We start from the raw sequence: 26892 nt of genomic DNA on the forward strand, positions 1-26892 counted from the left end.
GCAGGCTGAGCAGTATTCTACAGGTTGAGCTGTATTGTACAGGTTGAGCCGTAGACAGGTTGAGCATTAAACAGGTTGAGTAGTAACCAGGTTGAGCAGTAAGCAGGTTGAGCAATGTTCAGCAGGCTGAGCAGTAAACAGGTTGAGCAATGTTCAGCAGGTTGAGCAGTATTTAGAAGGCTGAGAGGTGTTCAGCAGGTTGAGCAGTATTCAGCAGGTTGAGCAGTATACAGGTTGAGCAGTAATCAGGTTGAGCAGTATTCAGCAGGCTGAGCAGTGTTCAGCAGGGTGATCAGTATACAGGTTGAGCAGTGTTCAGCAGTGTTAAGCAGTTAGGCAGGTTGAGCAGTATTCAGCAGGTTGAGCAGTAATCAGGTTGAGCAGTATTCAGCAGGCTGAGCAGTGTTCAGCAGGGTGATCAGTATACAGGTTGAGCAGTGTTCAGCAGTGTTAAGCAGTAGGCAGGTAGAGCAGTGTTCAGCAGGTTGAAAAGTAAGCAGGTTGAGCAGTAAACAGGTTGAGCTGTGTTCAGCAGGTTTAGCAGTAGACAGGTTAAGCAGTAAGCAGGTTGAGTAGTAAGCAGGTTGAGCATCATTCAGCAGTCTGAGCAGTGTTCAGCAGTGTTGAGCAGTAAGCAGGTAGAGCAGTGTTCAGCAGGTTGAAAAGTAAGCAGGTTCAGCAGTAAACAGGTTGAGCTGTGTTCAGCAGGTTGAGCAGTAGACAGGTTGAGCAGTAAGCAGGTTGAGTATTTAGCAGGTTGAGCAGTATTCAGCAGGTTGAGTAGTAAGCAGGTTGAGCAGTAAACAGGTTGAACAGTAAGCAGGTTAAGCAGTGTTCATCAGGTTAAACCGTAAGCAGGTTGAGCAGTGTTCAGCAAGTTGAGCAGTATTCAGCAGGTTGACCAAGGGGCAGGTTGAGCAGTGTTCAGCAGTGTTGAGTAGTAAGCAGGTTGCGCAGTAGACAGGTTGAGCAGTGTTAAGCAGTGTTCAGCAGTGTTGAGCGGTAAGCAGGTTGAGCAGTAAGCAGGTTGATCAGTGAGCAGGTTGAGCAACATTCAGCAGGCTGGAAAGTGTTGAGCAGACCCCAGGGTATTAGTATGCTGAGTGAAGCAGGCTTGGCTCCACACAGCAGGAGTAAACAAACATGAAAGTCACACAGGCTGGTGGGGGACAGCGGAGGAAGGACTGATAGATCTACAGCAAAACAGAGGTTGTATCTGGGGATGTCGCACACACACACACTTAGCAACATACACACACTTAGCAACATGCACACACAAACACTCACACGCTTCACACAAACACCCACAAACGTAGCTACAAACGCAGACACACAAACATGCACTACACAGACACAAACACATACAGTACATTCACGCATGCCACAAACACACACTTACCACAAACACAGACACACAAAAGCCTGTACCCTCTCTCACTCACACCATCAAGCAGGGTTCCTAAGAAACAACACTGCTCTCTGAAGCACAAACTGAAACAAATTGAAGTAACATAAAAATAGCGGGGTGTTGTCACGGTGAAGCTCTATAAGAGGGTGGGGGGGGGGGGTGTAAACTCCTATCTCTTTGCCTGTCTCTTCTCCTGTCTCCTATCTCCTCTCCTGTCTCCTATCTCATCTTCTGTCTCTTATCTCCTCTCCTTTCCTCTTCAATACCAAAGCGATGACGGTGATTGTGTGTATGATAGTTTGTACAGATGTATAATGGTGTGAGTTTGTTTGTGCACTGGTGTGTGTGTCTGTCTGAAGACTGCTGAGTATGCCAAAGTGTCGGGGTCACCTCTACAGTAGCCCTGCAGGGCTCAATCTGGGACTGTGTGTTTCTGTGAGTGTATATGTATGTGTGCTTTTGTGTGAATATGTATGTTTGTGTCTGTGTTTATGTGTGTCTATATATATGTATGTGTGTGGTGTGTGTAAGTATGTGTGTATGTGTTGTCTGTTTAAGTATGTAGTTAAGTGTGTCTGTATGTTTCTGTGTGTGTGTGTGTGTGTGTGTGTGTGGCAGGGCAGAGTGTTGGAGTGTAACTGCAGATCTGAAGTGACAGGCAGGGCCTCCAAGAGCAACACACGCATTGTCTAGTCCCATAGCCCAAGGTACTGGCCATAACACACACACACTCATACAGAGAAACACACAGAAACACACACACACAGAAACACACACACACACAGAAACACACAAACAAACATGCACACACCCACACAAACAAACAAACACACGTACTCATACACAAATGAACACACACACACACAAACACACACAAACCAGAGCAGAGCCCCCCTGTGTGTGAGCAGGTTATACCTGTCTTCTCTGACAGACAGTTCTGACATTCAGTAGAACCAACGGTGCTGGGCATAGACAAATACCGATTATTAGGATCAAACACCGGGGCGCCTGGTCTCTCTCCCACACACACACACACACACACACACACACACACACACACACACACACACACATACATACACACACACACACCAACTAGGCTAGATGACCTTTCTGTTCTTCCTGACCTTACAGAGACGTTTGATGATCAGAAACAGACTTTCCTCTGACTCATTCGACACTCACTCACTCACTCTCTCACTCACACACACACACACACACACACACACACACACACACACAGGCACAAACACACTGACACACGTGCACACATCCATGCACACATGCACACATACACAGGCACACACACAGGCACATACACACACACCCAGAGTGGAGGTAAGCAGGTGGTATATCAGTGCTACATGTCAGCCCTCTGCTGACAGCAGACCAGAACAGAGAGAGAGGGAGACAAAAGAAAAGGAGGAGAGGAGTGGAAGAGGGGAGACAGCAGAGTAAAGCAGAGAGAGAAGGAGAGGAGAGAAAATGAGACACAGAGATAAATAAATATATATAGAGAAAGAGGAAGCAAGAGAGAGAGAGAGCGAGAGAGAGAGAGAGAGAGAGAGAGAGAGAGAAAGAGCGAGAGAGAGAGAGAGAGACTGGATGGAATGTGAGAGAGATAGGGAGACAAGGAATGAGAGAGAGGGAGGAGACAGAGGAAAGGCCAATAGCTTGTTCCAGACATGTTGTTGGGGAGAGTGGATGACGAGAGCAAGAAGATCAAAGAGTTTCTAATGAGTCAGTTTACATGGTTCCTCTCTTGCACACAGCAGACGAACAGAGAGGGAGAGACAGAGGAGGAGAGAACACGAGAGAGGAGGAGAGAGGAAAGGAGTGAGGAGAAAGGAGGAGAGGGAGAGGATAGAAAGGATGAGAGGAGAGAGGAGGAGAGGGAAAGAGAGGGAAAGAGAGAGGGAGAGGGAGAGAAGAGAGACGGAGAGGAGCAAGGAGGAAAGAAGAGGTGAGAAGTTGAAAGGATGCAAGAGGAGGAGGAGAGAGGAGGGAGAGAGGGAGCCATAAGAATGAGTGAGAAAGAGGAACAAAAATAAACAAGTTTGAAGCTGAGCTTTTTAGAGGTGTCCTTGGCTCACTCTGAACAGAAGGATCAAACCTTCACACACTGGCTGTGTGAAGTATGTGTGTGTGAGGGTGTGTATGTGTGTGAGGGTGTGTTTGTGCCAATTTGTGAGTGTGTCTATTGTATGTGTTTGTGTGTGTGCACGTATTAGTGTATGCGTGTGCAAGCGTCTATAAGTGAGAGTGTTTTTGTGTTTGTTTGCTTGTATGTATGTGTGTGAGTGCATCTGTGCGTGTGTATGTGTGTGTGTGTGTGTGTGGAGGGGGGTTAAATGGTCCAGTCATCTAGGAAGTAGAGCGGGATGTGTCTGCACTAGGCGGATGTCTGTCTGCTAGTGTAATCTCATTAAAGCTCTTTCTCAACCTGCAAAACATATCTAGACCTGACACTTACAGTAGAGCAGAGGGGAGGAAGAGAAAAAGATATGAAAGGAGAGGTGGAGAAGAGGAGGTGAAAAGAGGAGAAGGGGAGAGGAAAAGAGAGAGATATAAGGCAGGACTCCGTATGATGTACAGTAATTATAGTTGGTATAACATGATGTGTGTGAGTGGGAGGAGGAGAGAAATGGGGGTAGAGGGGGCAGACATGGGTCAGAGGATGAGGAGTGACCTCAGATAGTATACTTAACTACCGACGGACAAGCCAACAGCATGATGGGTAATTGTGATAATGAGAATGGTATTCCTGGCCAATGAGAAAGACAAGAAGTGTAGATGGGGAGAGATGTGGAGAGAGGGGAAAAAAGACAGAAATAGAGAAAGTGCGGAGGATAGAGAAAGGGAAGGAGAAAGAGAGGGATATATATATATATATACGTAGAGAGAGAGAGAAAGAGAGAACTGATAGGACACTGAGCTCCTTTAGCAGAAGACATATCCTTGACGTTAACGACCAGAGATACACATAGGAAGGTTATTCATCTGAGAGGAGAGAGAGAGGACGGAGGGGGTGGATTAAGAGACAGAGAGAAGGAGAGGTAGAGGGAGAGAGGCAGAGAGTGGGAGAGAAATAGAGATGGCGGGAGGGAAAGGGATAGGGAGGCAGGGAAAAAGAGAGAGAGAGAACGGCTGTTGTAATGTGAAGTGAGCAGTGAAGAAGGAGCAGCCTCTAAGAATGCTGGGTGAATGAGGCTCATTCTAGCGATTGCTCTGTTGGAGTTGACGTGTCTATTCACTGGGCTGCAGCACAACACAGACATAAGCCGCCCTTTATGTGGGACAAATACATGCGTCTTCTCCTCTCCTCTTCTTTGCCTCGTCCCTCCACCTCTCCTTCCCCCCCTTCTCTCTCCAGTGAGGGAGAAAGAGAGGCTTGTTTGTGTCTCAACTCATAAGGACTGTGTATTGTATGTATCTGTGCGTTACAGTCATACCATACAGTAATAGCATGTAACATAGAAGTATACAACAGAAGTACAATATCATGTGCATTTGAATGTATAATATATAACAGTCGTAGTGTATAATGTGTATTCAGAGTATACAGCATGTCTAATATGACAATAGAAGTATTGTATGTGTATATACACATAATATATAACAGTAGTGCAATGTAATGTGTATATTTATGTATACTATCTAACAGTAGTATATAATGTGTATCTTTATACAGTAACAGTAGCATGTAACATGTATGTGTATGAATACAGTAGTGTAAAAGTACCGGGGTGAGATGTCACAGCCTTGCTGCATGAAGGCACCCAGAGAGAACCACAGGGAGTTGAAGATGCCAAACTCATTGGTGTGTTCTGGCGTGGCCCCCTGCTGGGTCTGGTTCTGCTGTGATTGGCCCGAGCCCGGTTCTGAGGAAGACGATTGGCCTCTCCTGGGGTGCGGCGGCTGCTCCGGCCCCTCCCCCTCGTCATCTGACTCGTCCCCCTGCCACTCATAGGGGCTGAAGCGGCTGACCAGAAAGAGGACCACGCTGACGCCGATGTAGGCGAACACGATGCACATCCAGATCTCATAGGCCAGCGGGTCCAGGAAGGAGAAGACCCCGGGCTTGGACTTGGTGGGCTTCTTGATCATGATGGAGATGCCCAGGCTCATGAAGGGCTTGGTGAAGTCAATCACCTCCTCCCTCACCAGGGTGATGGTCAGGGGGGCTACCGCCACGTCTGCTTTCTGGGGGGGGACAGATGGGGGAAGAGGGGAAAGATGGGGAATGATGGGGAGTTAGCAGAGAGAGGGGATATGGGGGGAGACGTGGGGAAAAGGGGGAAGAGGTGAAAGATGGGGTCGGAGAGGAGGAATGAGGAGGGAGAAGGGAGGGGTGGATGAGACGGGAGAGATAGGGGGAGAGGAGAGAGATGGAGGGAGAGGAGGGAGAAGGGGGGATGAGGAGGGAGTGGGGTAAGATGGCGGGAGAGGAGAGAGATGGAGGGAGAGGAGGAGGGAGAAGAGAGAGATGGAGGGAGAGGAGGAGGGAGAAGAGAGAGATGGAGGGAGAGGAGGGAGATGGAGGGGGGACGAGGAGAAAGGGACATAGGAAAAGCAGAAGTGGGGGAAAGTGAGGAAGACAACACATTATGCTTGTGTCATTCATTTACCCTCCCCAAAGAGTTGACAACCAGACATCTCTTTCACTCTCTCTCCTTTTCCCGTTGTCTCACTGTCTCCATCTCTCCAGAGAACCACTCTCTCCCCCCTCCCCTCCTCCTCTCCCAGGAGAGACATTCCTTACATAAACAGTTACACACCCCTGTCTGAATAATACCCAACAGCGTTCCCCTCTCTGGTCTGTCTAAGAACAGGAACACACACCTCTGCTGGAGTCTTCCATACACACTTCTGTGACACACACACATGCACGGACAGATGTGCAAACATACACGCACACACACAGTGATGGCAGCATTAATAGATGTAGTAGACATACTATTCTGTCTGCTCTGGTCACAGGCACTGGATTCACTCTCATTTAAATGCAGTACACTCTGGATGAAGATTATTTGGGGTGAGTGTCCTGTCCTTTCCCTTTGTGTATGTCCTCGGGGTGGACAGTGTATGTGTGTAAGTGTGTATGTGTGTGTTTTGAGACCAGAAGTCTTGAGATTCAGAGAGACAGTTCTATAACAGATGTCTCTATGTGTTGATCTCTTTCTCTCTCTTTCCCTCTCTTTCTATCTCATTATGTCTATCTCATAAACCCACTTTATAATGAACTGATTTCTAGGAAGTACTGACTAGCGAATAACTGCAAGGGAAAAAATAAAGATCCATCCAGCCAGAAAATCATCGAACCATCCAGTCAGCCAACCAACCAGACAGCCAGCAAGCCAGCAAGCAGCTGTTGGACAAATGTTAATAACCATTTTCATGACCATGACAGTGACACCTGTGTTATTTCTCCATCCCTTGTCTGTCTATCTGTCCATCCTTCAGTCCATATCTTTCCTGCTCCCCATATTTCTTTCCATTCTTGTGTCCTTCTGTCTATCTAACAGTTTCACAATTATCAACCCTTTATGCCTTCTTCTCTACTCATTCCTCGCGTTCCTGTCATGATATGTAATAAATGAGTCACCTATTGCCACCTGGAAGCATAAATGTAATGTTGGGGCTACGGGGGCGGGACCGGATAAAGATAAAACAACATGGCTGAAACCAAGACCAGGTCTCGTGTCTTCTCCTCACCACCCATTAAAACAGTCCCTACTCTCTTCCTCTCTCACCTTTTGTCTCGCCATCTCACTCTTTCTTTCTCTCTTTCTCTCTCTCTTGCCCTCTCTATCTCTCTCTCTCCCTCTCTCCTTCTCTCTCTCACTACTGTGCTGTCTCCACCTGAAGGTGTACCCTGTGCTCTGCTATCATTGGACGGTTGGTAGCCTATTGTGTGGTGTCAGAGCTGGGCTGGGCTGATGTGATTGCACAGGTGGGGCAGCCTGGAAGTTGGAGTAGATGGTGTCAAGCTCTGGCTGGAGGGTCTAGGACACGCATACACACACACATCCACACTGCCATACACTGCTAGCCACACACTCATGCACGCACTCTCCCTCACACACAAACTGGCACATATCTCCACAAACATCCTGTCATGTACGTCACATGGTCAGACTCGTCAGACACTCACACACACACACACACACACACACACACACACACACACACACACACACTGTCACTCAGTTTACACAGCCTCCCACTCTCAGAATCACTCCTCACACTCACTGTCACACACTCCTCAAGTCAGCTGGTATTCCCCGGCTTGAGTGGGCAGAGGAGAGGGGAACTGGATGACCGTTGTTTAGGGAGAAAAGAGAAAAGTGGAGATGGAAAGACAGAGAGAGAAAAAGAGACCCCACTCACCCAGTAGAACACCCCTTAATTTGGACCCCTCTGTGACCCCGTTGTCACCCCGTCCACCAGTCCCCCCCACACTTCATTCTGACCCCTGTGGGAGCCCTGTTTGACGCCGTCCTCACCCCGTACACCAGTTCTCCCACCATGCCGTTCCACATCTTGGTGTCAGTGTCGCGGGACCCGTACTTCCCATCCCCCACCACCTGGAGGCGATAGGAGTAGCCCACGTGCTTAGCAATCTCGGCCGCCAGCTCCACGCAGTAGCCCTCGTACTTGTCGTTGCCCACAAACTGGTCATGGTTCTTCTTCAGCATCACGTAAGGGGACTCCTGATGGGGGTGTAGAATTGGTGAGTTGGGTTTAATTGCAGCCCACAGGAATCAGGTTTCTTTGCGAATCTGTTTTCATGCTAATGCACGCACACATGTACAGACAGTGTGAGGTGAAGTGGATGGGTGGGAGGGGGGGAGAAATTGTCATTCACATGTTCTCTACATGGAAAAGTTAAATTTTCAAGGCTGAGCCACAAAAATGCATGTCCATAATATTGGTCTTCACACACACACACACACACACACACACACACACACACACACACACACACACACACACACACACACACACACACTCACAGATCAGGCACAAACACACAAACCAAAGAAACACACTGATCACACACACATAGAGGACAACCACACACACACACACACAGAGTGTGACCTTGCCCACGCAGCCGTGTCATCTCAGCTCCTGTTGTTAAAGACATACAGTCAGGCCTTCAGATGGTGTTACTGAGACCGAAGACATGGATGCCCTGGGGTTGTGTGTGTGTCTGTGGGAGTTTTTTTGCTTCTGCATGTTGGTCTGTGTGTGTGTGTGTGTGTGTGTGTGTGTGTGTTTATAAAGGAAGGCCCTGTATGTCAAGCTATCCTCACACCTTCCCCTACCAAGTCATTGACTCATAGCTGTCGGCCAATGACACATCTGCTATTTCTGTCTGTCTACATGGGCTCTGGGTGCAGCAGTAGTGGGGGTGGTTTGGTGACGGATTGCAGTCCTGTCATTAACAGGCCAAGCCTGAGGACTCTTTGTGTACTGTATTTCTCTCTCCTCACTGTCATTCTCTCTCCTGTCACTCTCCTTCTCTCTTCTCACTCTCCTTCTCTCTCTTCTCAGTGTCCTTCTCTCTCTCCTCACTCTCCTTCTTTTCTTACTCTCCCACCCTTTGTCCCTCTCTGTCTCACTCCCTTCCTTCCTTCCTTCCTCACTCTCCTTTTTCTCTCCTGGAAACTTATCCACTTATCCCTCAGGACAAACCAATCAACTGTGTTGAGAAGATCCATGTTAGACTCCTGGCTGAGAAACAGGTTAAATTGCCACATCCAAATTTCTCTGTCTATCTCTCTCCATCAAATTCACTCCATCCAACCCCTCCATCCACCGCTCCATCCTACTCTCCATCCAGCTCTCTGGGAATGCTGTCACCTGTTCCTATCTCTGTTGAAGATCCAACATTTCCTCACCACTTTCCCCCTCCATCCCGCTCCCTCACTCCTCTCATCCTCCGTCCTGCCTGCCTATCTGTGCCAGCTATCCTGGCAGTGCCACACAGACAGCCCGCTCATAGTCTCCCTGGCACTGAGCAAGCCTGGCTCTCTCTGATTTCTCCAGCCAGTCTCAGTGGAGGCAAGTACAGCCCGAACACTAGCTAAGCTAGCTAGCTGCACTAAGCTATTAAGGTTAGGGCCAGACTCACCAGGAAAGTCAGGGTTAGGGCTAGGGTTAGACTCACCAGGAGGGTAAAGGTTAGGGCTAGGGTTAGACTCAACAGGAGGGTAAAGGTTAGGGTTAGACTCACCAGGAGGGGAGAGGTTAGGGCTAGGGTTTGACTCAACAGGATTGTAAATGTTAGGATTAGGGCTATACTCACCTGGATGGTAAAGGTTAGGGCAAGGGTTAGACCCACAAGACATGGTAGGGTTAGGGCTAGACTCACCAGAATGGTGGTAACAACGTAGGTTCTGTTTTGCAGACCAAATATCTCTTCCACCACTGGAGTGTAAACAGCTGTGTTGACATAGCCATCATCCTCATTCCAGTAGCCCACCTAGAGAGACAGACATACGCACGCACACACACACACACACACACACACACACATACACACACACACACACACACAGAGACTCTGGAGTTTATATTTTCTCATGCAGTCTATGTAAGAGTATGGTAGAGGTGGGAACATTTTAAACGCAGGGTCGGTAATGTTGTTGCAATTTTTGTCATATTTTTTAAAATAAATGTGACATACTGATAGCATTAAATAAATGGTTTGACAGTCAAAGTAAATAAATCCAATGTATGTGGGCATTGCAGGACGGTAATAAACACAACCAATCATTTAGTTTGGACGGAACTTAGTTGGACCGAATGCAATGATTGGATGGGCAATTTACCTACAATAAGCAGGTAAGTAGATATAGTCTGTCTACCTGCCTACCTCCCGGCAGAAGTCATGTGTAATAGGGGAGTGGCTTTGAAGGGAGTGGGTGGTATATTTTGCTTTGAATCCTTACCAACTCAAGCCAAAATTACTCAGTTTGCAAAACGTACCGATCCTGCCTTTAAGGAAGTCCATTCTTTACCTTCATAGGTCCTGTATGGCTGAGCTCCATGACGTTGACAGTGTAGTTGGTCCGATGGCCTCGGTCATCAAACTGGACATGACCTGTTAAGCCTTCCAGACGCACCTGAAGACCACACACAGACTTGCTAGGTTAGCACACTGGTGGGGAACGTCCGGCCCGCCATGTAGTACCGGACCAAGCACACTTGGCGCCCTAGGCAAGATTTCTCACCAGCACCCCCCCCCTCCCCCCCTCGGGGCGCAAAACGGGGCGTTTCGCGGTTAGCGCCCTCTGCTGATAGTGCAGGAGGGTTCATTAGTGGACGCACTTGGGAATATGCCAATCCCATCTTTATGCCTATGTTGCCTATAGAAAAGACCACCCCGCCATGGCACTGCAGGAACCATATTATTAGGTGCATTATTCATTGGCAGCAGCACTATTTTAATATGCGAAGAGGACCGTGGAGGCGCGCAGTACCAATGTACCAAAACATTTTGTTCATGCGTTCTGCTCGCTTGCGTTAAGTGTGGAATTCCTTTCTAGCAAATAAACCCCAGGATACGTTGTTGGTTTGGGCTAAGCCCGAATGTTTATAACTTCTGGCTTTGCGTCTGATTAACACTCGGATTGATAAGCCCTCTCAAAAAATAATACAATCCCTTTCTGTAATCATGATACCCCCCCAGAAATGTTCACTGAACCCGGGTCAAAGCAGACTGCATCCGTGCCAGCTAACATCACAAACCTCACCAAAGAGAAGCAGTTCCAGCCACCACATTAGGGGTGAGTTAATTAAATGTTTGACCAAATATAGCAGACACATTGTTAAGTTGATAATTCTGTACGGCCCCCAAATGATTTCATAAATATCCAAATGGCCCTTGGCAGAAAAAAGGTTCCCCACCCCTGATTTAAGACAACATACAGAGGGTTAATGGTAGCTAGTCAGGTTAGTGCTGAGGGCTAATAGTTATCATCGAGGTTAGAACTTAAAGCTAATGCTAGCTAGCTAGCTTTTCACAGAGTTGTAAAATAATTAGTGAGTGTACCCTACCTGTTGGAGCGCTCTCTGTATGTCGATGCCCTGACCCCAGGGGGCTGGTGGATTGGCCAAGCATTCCCCCGCATTCCCCCGGCGAGAGATGTCGATGCGCTGCTTACGTAGGTTCTGGAAGGCAGTCGCCATGATGCTGACACCATCGTAGGTCAGGGCTCCGGTGTACTGGAGAAAGCCAATCAGACAAGAGAACAACAGGGTGACATTTAGTGAGGAACAGAGAAGTACAGAAAAGTGAAGCACAGAAATTTAGAATAGAGTGGACTATTTGGTAAAGTAGTAAGAAGTGAAGTAGAAAAGCGTAGCAGGGTGTAGTGCAGCATAGAAACATATCAGTCCTTTGGGAAATACATTCCATACAGTCCTTTGGAAAAGAACACAGAACATTTGATGTGAAGATGAACAACATCCATACTGCAATCGACAGGCAGGTGTGGTCTGGAACAGTCACACCACAGATACCTTGAGCCTCCTCTTGGCCAGTTTGAGATCCTTGCTGTCGAAGTCCAGCCACTCCTGAATGACCTCGCTGACCTGCGGGTCTGTGTAGTTCATCAGCTGGAAGCCTGTGACGTTGGCCCCGCCTCTCTGGAACTCTGTGAAGTTCAGATCTAGGAAGCCCTTGTGTGGGAAAACACAGAATCGACCAATCACAGGACAGACGCCAATGTAAACAAAACACAGCAGCAGCCAATCCTTTGTCCCAAGGGTGGTGATTTAAGTTGGGATCAATTGGATGCTGGAAGTTGTACTTCCTCCAAACAGATGTTTGATTGGTGCCCTCTCAGAGAAGCCTCAGATTATCAACTGAGTCGATCTTTGCTCTGCTCTGCAGTGTAGAAAAACCAACCACTTTCACACAATTTTCAGAAGAAGCCTCACAAAGCTCCTTGATTTTTCACGTATCGAGCTACATGCAGTAACTAGGACTCACAGTCATTGTTGGGTAGACAAAAATAATCAGAGAAAAAATCTTAACAACAGTGTTAGCTAACACTGGAATATACAGTCTAAAACTGTGCACTGTCCCTTTAAACGACTATGTTTACTGAAGTTGACCTATAGAATGAGGAAGCACACTGCTCTGAGCCATCATTGGATGTTTTATTGTGCTGTTTGATTGACTGTAACATCTGATTGGCTACCAGGTGGGAGAATCCTTCTGGTTTTATGTGGATTTAATTACCATCCTTTGAGTCTGAGAGCTTGGGTGTATGTGGGAGTGTGTTTGTGTGTGTCTGTGTGCCCTAGGGCAATCTCTTTCCACATGGTGCAGAACCCCAGGGATCCTACACACACACATAGCGTTGCATCTTACAGCTTTTAAGATCGTCATTATTCATGGGCTGTCAGACCCCCACCATCCTCCTTCCCCCCAACCCCAAAACCCCTTCATTACATGATCCAATTATACGCTAACAAGTCCTACTTGTACAATTGCTCTCTTAGTGTGTTTTGTCTTATAGCACAATCCAATTATGAATTTAACAATCCTCACGGTGGAGTCTGAGTTAGGGTGGGTGTTCTCTGGGCCTGGTGATGAATGGTGGAGGTAGTTCGTTAAGTACAGCTTCTAGACCTCCGGAGTAATTTTTAATCCGATCTCCTCCTGTCTGTTTCCCAGCCTCCAGCTAGCCCTGGAGCTGAAGCCAGATAGCGGGAAGGCAGCTAACTCGCTGCTTTACTCAGGCTGACTCAGCATTGTGCAGACCAATCTCCCCTTGTTCCACAAATACCGAGGACTGAACTACCCCTGGAGAGAAATGAGAGAGCAGCTGACTGACTGTATGCAACCAGCTGGGAATGAAGCTAACCCCAAGCTAACACTAGGTTAACGGTATCGGTTACAAACCTCCGGTGGCTGAAGCTAATGCTAGGCTAATGGTACCACATAAACCTTCATGGAATGAGGCTCACCCCAGGTTAACGCTAGGTTAAAGGTTGTGTAGGCAAGTTGTGCAAAGCTAGCTATTTTTGCTTCAATTCCAAACAATTCAACCCATAATATCCCACCCCCTCCCTTCACAGCCACTCTCACAAAACTATAGTGACGCGCATTGACTGCAGAGGCAGAGTGAGACAGACAGACAGACAGACAGACAGACAGACAGACAGACAGACAGACAGATAGCCTGTCCAAGCATTAGTCAGGGTATGGCTTAATGATTGGTTATGTTTATTACAGTCTTACGACACCTACAGATGTCGGATACATTTCATATTACCGTCACACCTATTTATGTATTGGTACATTTACATGTAGTCGTTTAGCAGACACTCTTATCCAGAGCGGCTTACAGTAAGTACAGGGACATTCTCCCCAAGGCAAGTAGGGTGAAGTGCCTTGCCCAAGGACACAACGTCATTTTGCAAGGCCGGGAATCGGCAACCCTCTGATTACTATCCCGATTCCCTCACCGCTCAGCCACCTGACTCCCTGGTTGCTATCAAGATGTGAAGTTTATTAAGGCAAATATGACAAAAAGTGCTTCTCAACAACATTGCCTACCCCACCTTTAACGGTATCGGTTACAAACCTCTGGAGGCTGAAGCTAACGGTACCATCATTTGTAAAACTCTATGGACCGAGGCTATTGTTAGGCTAATCTTAACTAACACTAGGCTAACGACACACACCAAGGCTAACAATGCCTGGTTCACACCTCTGGGGACGGAGGCTAATGCTTGCTTGTCGCTCCAGGGTGAAAGTTAACTACAAGCGGATTTTCCTCCTACCACTTCTGCTACAAGCTCTGAAATTGACTTGGCATCCTAGCATTTATCATTTCAATTGGAGGAACCGTGGTAATGACTCCCCCACTCAAATTTAAGGGGGGTCGATGCATAAAAACATGAACTGATGAATTGAGCTCATTAATAATGGAAGACTGTGGCAAGCGCTGTTAAAATATGCATAGAAAACAAACATACACATTGAAATACATAAACACTCTGATGGAGTATTCATGAATGTACACTCACTTGCACACACATACACGCACACACAAACACGCAAACACTCACTGCAGCAGAAGGCTCTCTGCCCATCTATGTCTTGCAGGGGTAGATTCTAATTCACAATTTGCTCAGTAGGTATGCAGCAATCTCTCCAAACCACGTTTTGTCTTGTGCATTGCACAATGACACACACACATGCACACACAAACACAGAGCCAGTGAACATAAAGAGGGAGATGGAACAATGCCAGTATTGATTATACTGAACAATCGGCCCCTGTTCATTCTGCAGGAGAGGAAACGATCAGCTCAGATGTTTTAGGTCCATGTATGGGAGAGAAGCTGTAATCTGTTTCTCTGTAGCTCATGATGGCCCTTTTTACTGTGATAAACCAATCTCTGGTTCAGGCTGTTGCACATTGATTTCTCATCATGTTGGACTCCAAGCAGGACCGTTAGTGACTCACTTCCAAAAGACGTAGAGGGAAGGAAATAGCTTTCATCACGCAAGGCCTGGAGTCTTAACAAGTTGGTTTGGGAGAGAAGTCACACACACACAAAGACACACACAAAGAGGCATGCACACTGACACTTATACACACACACACACACACTCACCAGATTAGCCAGTATATAGTGGTAGTTTTTGAGGTTCTTCTTTTGAGCAGCAATCTGGAGGAGGAAGAGAAACACGGGAGAGGAAATGATGTTCCAATTATGATTCCCGCCTTCCTGCTAATGATGATAAAGTCATTTCATTACAGACGTGGCCGGCTGCAAGCCCCAGAACTCCCCTTCTTACAGATACCAGCTAATTGGTCGCCTCTTTGAGGAATTAATTTCTCATCTTCTGTCGTCTCAGCTGGACTAGAATATCTTAGCTCAGCAGGAAGACATCTGGCTGAGAGGAGTAGCGAGGAGGGGTGAGGAGAGGAAAGGAGAGGAGGGGAAAGAAGGGGAGAGGATGGGAGAGGATAGGAGAGGAGAGAAAAGAGGAGAAAATAGGAAAGAAGGGGAGAGGAGGGGAGAGGAAAGAAGGGGAGGGAAGACGAGAGGAGAGACAAATACAAGAGCAAGGAGGAGGATCTGGCACCTGTCAGCATCACAGTGTTAATTGGTACTCTAATGACAACATGCACAACCCACTGCATCTCTGCAGCTACCAAACACCTGCCTCCCTGAACACAACTCACTGTGAAGCAGTAGACAGCTTCACTACCCTGCTCTGCTCAGCACTATTCTGTCTGTCTCTCTACCTGTCTGCCTGTCTATCAGACTCTCTGCCTGTCTGTCTCTCAGTCTCTCACCTGTCTGCCTGTCTCTCTGTCTCTCTCTGTCTCTTCCCCTGTCTGTCTCTCTCTCTCTCTCTGTCTCTTTCCCTGTCACTCTTTGTCTGTCTCCATCCCTGTCTGTCTCTCTGCCTATCTGTCTCCCTGCCTGTCTGATTCTCTGCCTGCCTGTCTTTCTGCCTGTCATAATCACCACCACCATCCTCCTCCTTCTCCTTGTGATCAGTACCAGGTTGAGGATGGAGTTAAGTCTCTCCAGTTCACAGTCCAGAATGACATGGTAATCCTTCTTGTTCTCCAAGTCCTGCATGACCTTGAGAAAGGAGGCCTCCGTCAGCGTGTCCAGGTTCACCGACGTAACCAGCCACGTCTTCTCTGAGGCCATGTCTAGGATCCTCTGGAGCACGGTCAAACCTTCACAAACGCACACACACAAACATGCACACACGCACACAAAGTCAGCCAGTATGTGTGCTAGTCTCAAAAAAATATATGTAGATGTCTTGTGTATATAAAGGCAGCTAGTGTGTGTGTGTGTGTGAGAGAGAGAGAGAGAGAGAGAGAGAGAGTGTATTTGTGTGTGTGTGCGTGCGTGTGTGTTAACATTTCAAATGGCTCGTCTCCCTTTCAACACCGCAGAGGGAGAGGCAAAGTGTTTTACACCAGAAGAAGAAAGACAAGGGGAGAGAGAGAAAGAGAGAAGAGAGGGAGGGAAAGAAGAGACAGACACAAAGAGTTAAAGAGAGAGAGAGAGAGAGAGAGAGAGAGAGAGAGAGAGAGAGAGAGAGAGAGAGAGAGAGAGAGAGAGAGAGAGAGAGAGAGAGAGAGATGTGTTTGAAGTCATTTAATCTGAATATGTACAGCCAAGTCTGGGGTGATTACAGCCAGGAGGGGGTGTGAAGTTGAGAGAACTTATCCAGTAACACACACACACACACATACACCTACTGGCATACACACACACAGGTGCCCACATGCACCCAAGGTTGTGCACACAGGCACACATACACACTTCTGGCATCCACACACACAGGTACACAAAGACACCCGAACACATGCAGACACACACACTTCTCCCTTTGAGGTAGTGGTACTTAGAACTCAGAACTCAGACAGGCTCTCATCAATACCTCAACACACACACAGACGCCCAACACTGACACACACACACACCCAGCACACAGACACACGCGCATGCATACTCATACTCACACAGAATTATAGCTTTCATATCAACAGTTCAAATAGGCCCTATGTCTCTTGCAAACCAAGGGTAAGCCTATCCATCTCCCCTCTCTTCCTGTCCATCTCTCTCTCCTTTTATCTCTCTCTACACCCCCATCTATCGCTTGCTTTCTCTCTTCATTTATCCTACCCCCCTTTATTTGCCCCCATCACAGAGACAGAAAGAGACAGAGAGAGAGAGAGAGAGAGAGAGAGAGAGAGAGAGAGAGAGAGAGAGAGAGAGAGAGAATACATACTGTACGTGTGTGTCAAAGAGGAGAGTATGTGTGCGAACATATGTGTTCCTACCAGTATTCAGTGAAACTCTGACATCAAAGCCTGTCCCCTCCCCTCCAGACCAGAAGTGACAGTCCTCACAGCTGCTCTCTGGGCTGAATGCCACGCTCGTCGCTAAGCACTCATGTCATTGCCACACTGCGGCCCTGCTAACCCTGGATCTGCCTGTCTCCTGTGCCACCTCCTCTGTATTGAGTTGGTTGGGTGCATTCTGTTGAGTGTGTTCAGTGTGTGTGAGTGTGTTGAGTCATGAGTGTTTTGAGTTACGAGTGTGTGGAGTTACGAGTGTGTTGAGTTATGAGTGTTTTGAGTTATGCATGTGTTGAGTTACGAGCGTGTTGAGTTACGACTGTGTTGAGTTATGCATGTGTTGAGTTCCGAGTGTGTGGAGTTCCGAGTGTGTTGAGTTATGGGTGTGTTGAGTTACGAGTGTGTTGGGTTAGGTGTGTGTTGAGTTATGAGTGTGTTGGGTTAGGTGTGTGTTGAGTGCGTCGAACTATGCATGCGTTGTTATGCATGTGTTGAGTGTGTCAAGTTATACGTGTGTTGAGCTATGCGTATGTTGAATTATGAGTATGTTGGGTTATGAGTGTGTTGAGTTATGAGTGTGTTGAGTTATGAATATGTTAAGTGTGTTGTGTTATGAGTGTGTTGAGTATTAAACATGTTAAGTTATGAAAATGTTGAGTGTGTTGAGTTATGAGTGTGTTGAGTTATGAGTATGTTGAGTGTGTGATCCGCTTGCAGCAGACGCCAGCAGCACCGTTTTAATCTCCTCAGAACAGCCGCTGCTCTCCTGAGCAGGAGAGGGAAGTGACACCCAGGTCTGGGAAGAAATTATAAATATAGACACTAATCTCCTTCCCTCTCAATCTGATTTGCATAAACATTAGTGGTGCATATCATTTTCTAAAAATACTGGAGCAGCATGGAGAAGAGACTCCAGCATGTAGGGACTGGGGATGGGCTTAAATGGTTAACCTGCTACTGTGTCTAGTTTAAACCATGGTTAACCTGCTACTGTGTCTAGTTTAAACCGTGGTTAACTTGCTGCTCATGTAACCATATCTACATAGATACAACTGTTATACACAGTAACAGAATGGGAACATGTGTCCAAACCTTTGACTGGTACTGTACACGTACAAATCCATCCTGGTTTATGTACAGCAATAGATCATTTAGATGACAACACTCTTTTTCTCAGCACAGACAGACAGATAAGCAGAAAGATAAGCAGGCAGACAGACACACAGACAGACAGATAGACAGATGATAGATAGATAGATAGATAGATAGAAGAGAGAGGGAGGGAGAGAGACAGAGAGAGGCTGGAGGATGAAAACGCTGCAGAGCTAAGCCAGTGAGACGGACATGATGATTGACAAGGAGACCCATCTCCCTGGATCCTGTCTGCTGTCGCTATCCTCAACCTTCCGTCACACCTGCTCCACCATGCACGCACACACACGTACACGCAAATACACACTCTTACACACACACATACAAATACACACATGCACACTACCACACACATGCACACACACACGTACACACGCAAATGCACTCACACATACACACACATATACACATGCACTCATGCATATATACACACACACACACACACTTATACACACCACACACATCCACACGCACACACAAGTTGTTTCCTAAAAGAGTTAGAGCGGCTAATAACTGCAGACTGTGCCATGGGGCTGTATCCAGGCAACAAGCCTGGGCCAACCAGCAGGCAGCATGCATTCACTTTAAACGTATCATGATGAGGTCATCGACCTCAACTTCCTGGTTTGAGATAAATAAGTTCAGCAGCAGTTTGTCCATAGCAGCAGAAGACCAGGAAATACAAACTTGGTTTGAACCAATTACAGCCAGCTGAGTGGGCTATCAGGAAACACATGTGTCATACTACATGAAGACAAATCAGACAGAACGTTCTGTCATACTCCTCCTTCCACACACATGCACACGCACATACACACACTATCTATATGTTGAACTAGATACTGACATATTCTTAAACATTGCATGTGTGTATGTGTGTGTAAGTGTATGTGTGTGTGTGTGACGTTCCAATACTCTGAGCACATCCACGCTCAATGCTGACTGAGTGATAACAAGCCCACCAGGGTCTCAGCCTATCTCTCATGGGACACAGACACACAGTATGGTGCAATATGCCCGGCCAAGCACAAAATGGCCACAAACACACATTCCACGGTATGAGAATATGAGTGCCATGGGGCAACATTTCACCACTGCCGCTAACCAAGCATGAGTAATACATACGCATGTGCACACACATGCAAACACACACATATTATGTTTATGTGCAACGTTTTGATACAGGCCTGTGGAAGTGATGGTTCATCAACAACCGCTTATCATTTATCCAGGGTGACACACAGATCTCAACACAACCTGCTAACACGGCACTATGAACCCTTGGCCACACAAGTTCAGGTGTTTGTGTGTGTAAATGTATGCTCAGATATGTGTGTGTTTGTACATAGTAGATTTACACTGTTACCTGGGGCAGACTTGACGAGTGTTGTTACTTCATCACATTTATAATGCAGGGATACTGTACACACAGTATGCACATTCTGTACATATATCATGAGGGGAGGGGAGAGTGAGAGTGAGAGTGAGAGTGAGAGTGAGAGTGAGAGTGAGAGTGAGAGTGAGAGTGAGAGTGAGAGTGGGTGGAGGGCAGAGCAGAGTCTCTCTCTGTGTGTCTCACCTGAATCGGAGCTGTACATGTAGGTGAAGCGGGTCCACTGATAGTGCTGGACCAGAGCCAGGAGAGGCTCCTGCAGTTCTGGTCGCAGCTGTATCACAAACTGGTTGTTGGTGTCGATGGGGAAGGAGGGCGTGACAAAACACACGTGCAGCGCCCCGCAGAACGACATCAGCATGTTCATGGTCTTCCTGTCATACAGACCCATGATGGCGTACACGCCTTTGGAGAACTGAGAACAGACTGGAGGAGAGGAGGAGAAAGAAGAGGAAGAGAAGGGGGACAGGGGAGGAGAGGTTAGTGAGTTTCAGAGAAAAACAAAATGGAATGTGCAAAGATTACTACCAAAATAACAACAAATGAGAGAGAATAGAGAATGTCCCAGGGAGAAGAGGATGTGATTTCAGACAGCGGCCTCCATCTGCTACTCTCTTTCATCTGGTTCGTCCTTTTCATCTCTCTCTATCTGCACATGTCTGTCCATCTATGTTGCATCTCCCTGCTGGTCGCTTTGTTAGCTAGTTATCCTTCATGAGGCTCCTTCTGGTGATGGAGGAGAGGAGAGTTCTACATAAGGAGAAGAGGAGGCGAGAAGAGGTGAGATGAGGAGAGGGGAGGAGAAAAGAGGAAGGAGGAGAGAGGGCAGAGGGAAGGGGAGTGGAAGGGAGAGAAGAGGTGGGGAGGGGATTTTCTACACTCTAGTCTCTAAACAACATCTGACCAAATGTTTAATTTGGGGTGAATTGTTCCTTTTTGGCCCAAAGCAGCAGAACACTGGTGGAGGTCAGACACCATGTTACACTTGATACCAAGAGCTGATGAGAGGTCCTGTTTGTCCCTGTGTGTAAGAAGGTGTGTGTTTGTGTGTATATGTGAGCTTGCATAAGTATGTGTGTGTGTGTGTGTGTGCGCACGTGTGAATGTTGGAGAGTGTAGTGAGTGTTTGTGTGTGAAAGTGTGTGTGTGTGTGTGTGTGTGTGTGTGTGTGTGTGTGTGAGTGAGTGAGTGAGTGCGTGCGTGTGTGTGTGCCCAGCCTCATGGCTAATTCCTCCACCATGCTAACAAGGTTTCTGTCACACCTCATCATCACCATATTCTTCCCAGAACAGACTCACAATCTGCCAGAGTCACAGGCGACACACTACTCACATACACACACACAGACACACATCACTTAAACACACAGAGACACACACACACCACACACACGTCATCCCGGGTGTCTGCCTGGCTCTGACAGGGTGTTTATTTATAAAGAGCACAGAGCTGCTAACTATACTGCTGTAGGGACAACAGCTGGTCTCAGCATTGGGCTGGCCTGTCTCTCTGCTGGTCTTTCTCTCTCTGTCTACCTCTTTGTCTCCCTCACTGCTGGTCTCTCTCTTTGTCGATCTCTCTGTCTCTCTCTCTGCTGGTATCTCTCTCTCTCTCTGTAATTATGAATGAATAATTGAATTGTGTGATGTATGCCGAAATGTAAATGGTAACAGACAATACACTTGGGCGCTTGCTAGAGATAATACCATCTCTCTGGCTAGGTTGGACAGAATATACTGCTTCAATCACAAGTCACATGTGTCTAGTGGGGTTCTGAGATCACAGCCTGGTCAAAGAGGTTGTTTTCATTAACTCTGTAAAGCCAATAATTGCTTATTGGCATTTTAACATCTCTTTACTAGATTTATATTTAATAATAATAATTACATTTTAGGAAGTGTTTTTGTTATTTTCAAGAGAAGTAGAGGTGTCAGAAGTCACAGTTTATACGCATAAACTGCAAGGGTGATCCAAGCCCAGCAATTCACAGTACACTTTCAATGTAACTAGAAAGATATTCTAATCGATTAAAGCTCTAGAGACGGATATCGTTGAGTTCTAAGCTCATGCTGACAAAAAAGGACAAAGAAGCCACATTCAGGTGCTCAAAGCTAAAGAGGCCAAATTGATAGACCTGCTGGATATTTGAGCAGAGGTGAGATCTAGATTTCAGAATATCTTTAAAATGGATGCCCCTTCAAAGTTCTTCTTTGGTTTGGAGGAAAAAAATTGCTTTTCCTGAAGTATGGAAAAGAGCTGCGGAGTTCTACACTGATGATCTGTATGCTGGTGAGCAGAGACGACTCTGAGGAGTCAAGGTGGTTCTATGACAGAATTCCTCATGTGTAGAGGCAAATGTGCATCTTGCATGCACTCTGACTGCATAGGAACTGTTACATGCACTGCAGGGCATGCAGAGTGGCAGGGCTCCTGGGATGGATGGACTCCCTGTAGGGTTCAAAGTATTTTTGGACAACAGTGGGCGAACAGTGGGCGAACATGCTTGAGGTCACAAATGACAGTCTGAACAGCGGGGTGTTACCCTTGAGGTGCAGGAGGGCCGTCCTAACATGGTTGCCAAAAAAGGGGGATCCGAGATAAAGAACTGGAGACCTGTGACACTGCTTTGCACTGATTACCAAATTCTCTCCAATGCTCTGGCAAACAGACTAAGGGAGGTGATGGGGCAAATCAAGCATACGGACCAGTCAAGGCCGAGTTGACACCCCATGGAGGGCCACGCTGGGGTTACAAACAAAGGAGCGACCAGCCTGGAGAGCACTGCATAATCCACCGTTGACTAAGTGGGTGGGGTACTTACAGTGGCGGATGTTGCATGGTGGATGTTGAATTATCCCTGTACATGGACATAAAAATGTCCCTCTGAGGCATCAGTAAAGTATCTATCTATCCATCCATCTATCCATCTATCCATCCATCCATCCATCCATCTATCTATCTATCTATCTATCTATCTATCCATCCATCCATCCATCCATCGATTTATCTATCTATCTATTTATCTGATGTGGCAGCAAATGCTTTTGTTTCAATCTACAAACTGTGGATCCACAAACTGAGAGCACTGGTTCTTTTTGTGAGTCCAGGGAAACAGTTTTCCATTGCTTCAAGTAATGTGACAGACTGAGTATACTGTTTTTTTATTAAATGAGCTGCTCCAGCCTGTGGGAGATGTTTTAAGTATCTCAGGGTTTATTCTCCCTACCGGAAAAAGAGTGAGCTAAGTGTAAACTTGTAAATCTTTGGTTGGGACAGGCCAAGTTGACAGTTCTACTGCAGTATAAAATGGAGGGTAGACACTGGGGTAGTGCAAAATGTTACTGTTGTGTTTACATCACTGGTGAAGGCTAAAATAAGGCTGGAATGCGTTTTTTAACAAGGCAATGAAAGTTATTTCTAAGTTTGAACATATTTTGGAGGGAAACAGTGCACTCTTACGTAGAGGAGTGTTTTTTGGTGTTGGTTTTACTGTTGATTTATTATTGTCCTCTGTGTGTGCATAGTGTAACCTGTGTATCGGCGAAACTCACTCCTCAGGTATGTAATAGGAGGAAGGATCTCAGATACCAAGACAAATAAATCCAGCGGATGCAGGGACCACAGCAGCCAATCAACTTCTCACAGCAGGAAGATGTCACTGACACTACCAGCAAATCGAAGCCTTGATTCCATCCACCTGACTGGGAGATATTAACTGCTTCTGTCTGTCAATGCACTACAAGGATTACAGAGTAACCAATGCAGACTTCTACTGCATTCACCCCTCACAATCTAACCGGGTCCTTTCCCAGGGAACCACAGCTGATTATGTGATGTTAAGAACAGGTGTCAGTGTGTGTGTGCATCAGGGAGGAGCGATTAACAAACAGCGCCTGTCTGAAGTGGAGGAACATCTTGACAAGTTGGAGATGAAAGAGACTGAGCAGCAGACAGAGATACATCAGGGAGGATGGAGGATCGTACATCTGTTCTCCTCCTGTTCCTTCATCTGGATGTCTTCATCTTGAGAAGAGGAGACAACAAACACAGTCTAATTGGACAACTTCCCTTCCTGCCTGGGGGTAGCCAGGGTGTTCTGTCTGACTGCTCCCCTGGGCGGCGAAGAGGGGGGGGGGGCAGAGGATGGAGGAAGCCAGGAGATAGGAGGGATAAAGAGCGGAGGGAAAGAAGAGGCTGCGGGTTCTCCGAGCTGAGAAAGACAGAATCAGGCAGACAAACAGACAGAGAGAGACAGAGAGAGAGTTAGAGATAGAGACGGAATGAGACAGAAAGACAGACAAAGAGAGAGACAGGATCCGAATCTGACCATTGAGACCCACATAGCACCACCCATGTGTTTGGCCTTAGTCCAAAGTTCATCTCGGGAGTTCATCTCTTTTGAACCCCAGGCTTCTACTTATGCTGGGGACACACTGAATGATTTTTTTTACCTTATAAGATTTTCAAACTGTGAAAGACCACAAACATGAGGACAAAAAATCGTAGAATTAGCCGTTTTGCTCCTACAGTGAGTGGTGTGCCATGATTTGACAAAGACAGCACACCACACACAAACAGATTTCCAACCAGTGTCCCGACTGTTAACACAAGAAATCTCGCAAAATCTGTCGAGACTTAAGAATAAGCATGGCGGACTATATGCAGGAAGAAATTGCGATGATAGTGTTTATAATTATTTTCACAGAAAATTCACAGAAAAAAAGAAAAGGGTTCGCTGTTGCCACAAATCAATTCCATTTAACTTTGTGTTGCACCATGACTCCGTTTGTTATGCTTCTGTCTTCTCTCAGCTTGCTTTCTGATTGGATATTGTTTCGTTTCACGTGATAAACTCTGTGTTTGTCCTCGGGGTTCCCCCCACACATCAGGATATTCAACATGTTGAATATTTAGGATTCGCGATTGGGGTGCCTCCGACGTCCTTCCAAGCAGATTCGGTCACTCTCGACACACCTCACACCAAGGGAACGTTTGATAAAATAATCTGTAGAACCATCAAGATAATCCGGGTGTTAACTAGGATTGTCGGAAGGGGCAAAATTGGCCCAATTATCCCGTAGTGTGTCGCCAGCATTACTAAATGGTAAGATCAAAGGGGACTCCTTAGGGGGATTCACTAGAACTTGGATGCAGTGTCCTTGACTATGCAGTCCCTGACATGGACCCTCTCCACTTTCAATGCACTCACTGTCAGGCAGCAAACCCTACTCTCGGACCACCAATGTGGTTATGAAAACAGAGATAAAAGCATACTGTTTGAGCCATCTGAGCTGGACAAACTTAACCAAACCTCCACATGGGACGCAGTGACAAAATTCACAATGGCCCTCAATTCAACTGTTTTTTACATTGGTGATGGTGTTGAGATGGCTGTCAGTGATATGAACAGGGTCTTTCACAATGCTGCAAAAGAAGTTCAGAAAGTTAAAAAACCCAAATGAAAATTAAAAAGAAAACTGGTTTGAAAGCAAAAACACAAGAAATTAACTTGAACCTTGAGACAACTCCATGTCCTGCATTTGAGGTACTGCAATCCTCAAACAATCTAAAAAAAGTATTAAAAAGAAAAACTCAATTCTATGTGCCAAACACACTGAAAACAACCAAAACCTACTTTCTTTCCAAATTCTGGCCTGGGGTCTTGACCATATTAGTTGGCAATTAAATGGGTAAAAAAAAAAGCTCTTAGAATTGCAGGCAGCAGTGCACTGCTTAAGGCATTCTATTTAATAACAAGAACACTTTCCTTTGAAATCAGTAAATTACCACACACATGTACAATAGTGGAGACATACGTGACTCCAACAAGGTATCTGTGTGAGCAGTAGTCTGGAAAAACCAGACTGAAAGACAGACGCCTGGTGAGAATGGTAGTTTATTGGACAAGGCACTCACAAGAAGATGAGGAGAACGCTGGAAAGAAATGTGAGAGACAGAAGAATTAAGCTTATTTAAACTGTTAAAAGTCGAGCAGGTAAGGAGTCCTTTACCATGTTCAAGGCTCGACAACGAGTAACTGAGGTGTGTGCTGAAGTACTGGTGGTGATTGCTGATGAGGAACAGGTGAGTGATTTGTACTCGGGGAGAGTGTGAGCCCTGTAGTGGAATGAACCTGGTTTTTGGAACCTATTTTGGACTATCCTAACCAACACGTTATTTTGAAACATCCTAAACAACAACCTCACTACCCACCTAAATGAATGGGTAGTTATCAAGCTCTGTGGAAGCCGGGTAATGACCATTCATTTGAATCAGGTGTGCTGGTGCAGGGAAACATCTAAAACGTGCAGGACAGCGGCCCTCGAGGACCAGGGTTGCCTACCCCTGTCCTACACTACCCACCCAGCTTGTTTTGTGGTGCTGTCACCTGAACTGCAGATACAGCCTTGATATGCTAATCTGTAGCTTTACTCTGTCCTGACTCTGGAGAGTGCCTACCCTGCTGCCCTGTCATCACACACACACACAGAGGCTGGCACAAACATACACATGTACACACTGATGCGGATCCACAAGCATAAACACACACACACACACCCACACACTGTCACTCTCATCTCACATAAATGGCTTTTTAACAAAAGCTGCTAGCACAGAGCAGACCCCAGTTAACAGCAGCTCTTCAACAACACAGTCTAATCACTCCAGTAATGATAGGATGAATAATGGATTCAAAATGAGTTCTCAGAGGCGTTGCCCTGTGCTAACACACACACGCTTACACACACACAAACACAGACTCACATACACAGGCAAAAACACACACTTGTGCATGCCACAAAATGCACACACACACACATGAACACACATACAGTTATTTACCATTTACATACATGTACCCATAGCACAAACTCAAACACACACAAACTGAATTATACAGTACCAATCCCCATCTCCACACATGCAAACAATACATATACTTCTCATATCCAATTATATCTAATCAATCAGGAATAGCTGCTTAAACAAGCACGTGAACTCTTACCTGCGTACTGTAATGCCACACAGCTTTGACTGCTCTACTAACCAGCCAGCCAGTCAACCAGCCT

General features: G+C 46.5%; 1 protein-coding gene across 2 annotated transcripts in view; it reads right to left on the minus strand.

The window, feature by feature from the left end:
* gria1b (glutamate receptor, ionotropic, AMPA 1b) overlaps positions 1–26892 on the minus strand; it is a 45205-nt gene that overhangs the window by 13890 nt on the left and 4423 nt on the right. For both annotated transcript variants that reach the window (XM_084683407.1, XM_084683406.1), the window contains exons 3-11: positions 20009–20248; positions 15956–16140; positions 15056–15109; positions 11942–12100; positions 11477–11644; positions 10438–10542; positions 9789–9899; positions 7915–8121; positions 5151–5611 (exon numbers count right to left, since the gene is read on the minus strand). In XM_084683407.1, coding sequence (XP_084539533.1) covers positions 5151–5611; positions 7915–8121; positions 9789–9899; positions 10438–10542; positions 11477–11644; positions 11942–12100; positions 15056–15109; positions 15956–16140; positions 20009–20248 — 1690 coding nt within the window. The remainder of the gene's footprint in view (positions 1–5150; positions 5612–7914; positions 8122–9788; positions 9900–10437; positions 10543–11476; positions 11645–11941; positions 12101–15055; positions 15110–15955; positions 16141–20008; positions 20249–26892) is intronic.

Source organism: Hypomesus nipponensis, chromosome 20 (genome assembly GCF_054491055.1).
Source record: "Hypomesus nipponensis isolate SF chromosome 20, ASM5449105v1, whole genome shotgun sequence".
Lineage (NCBI taxonomy): Eukaryota > Metazoa > Chordata > Actinopteri > Osmeriformes > Osmeridae > Hypomesus > Hypomesus nipponensis.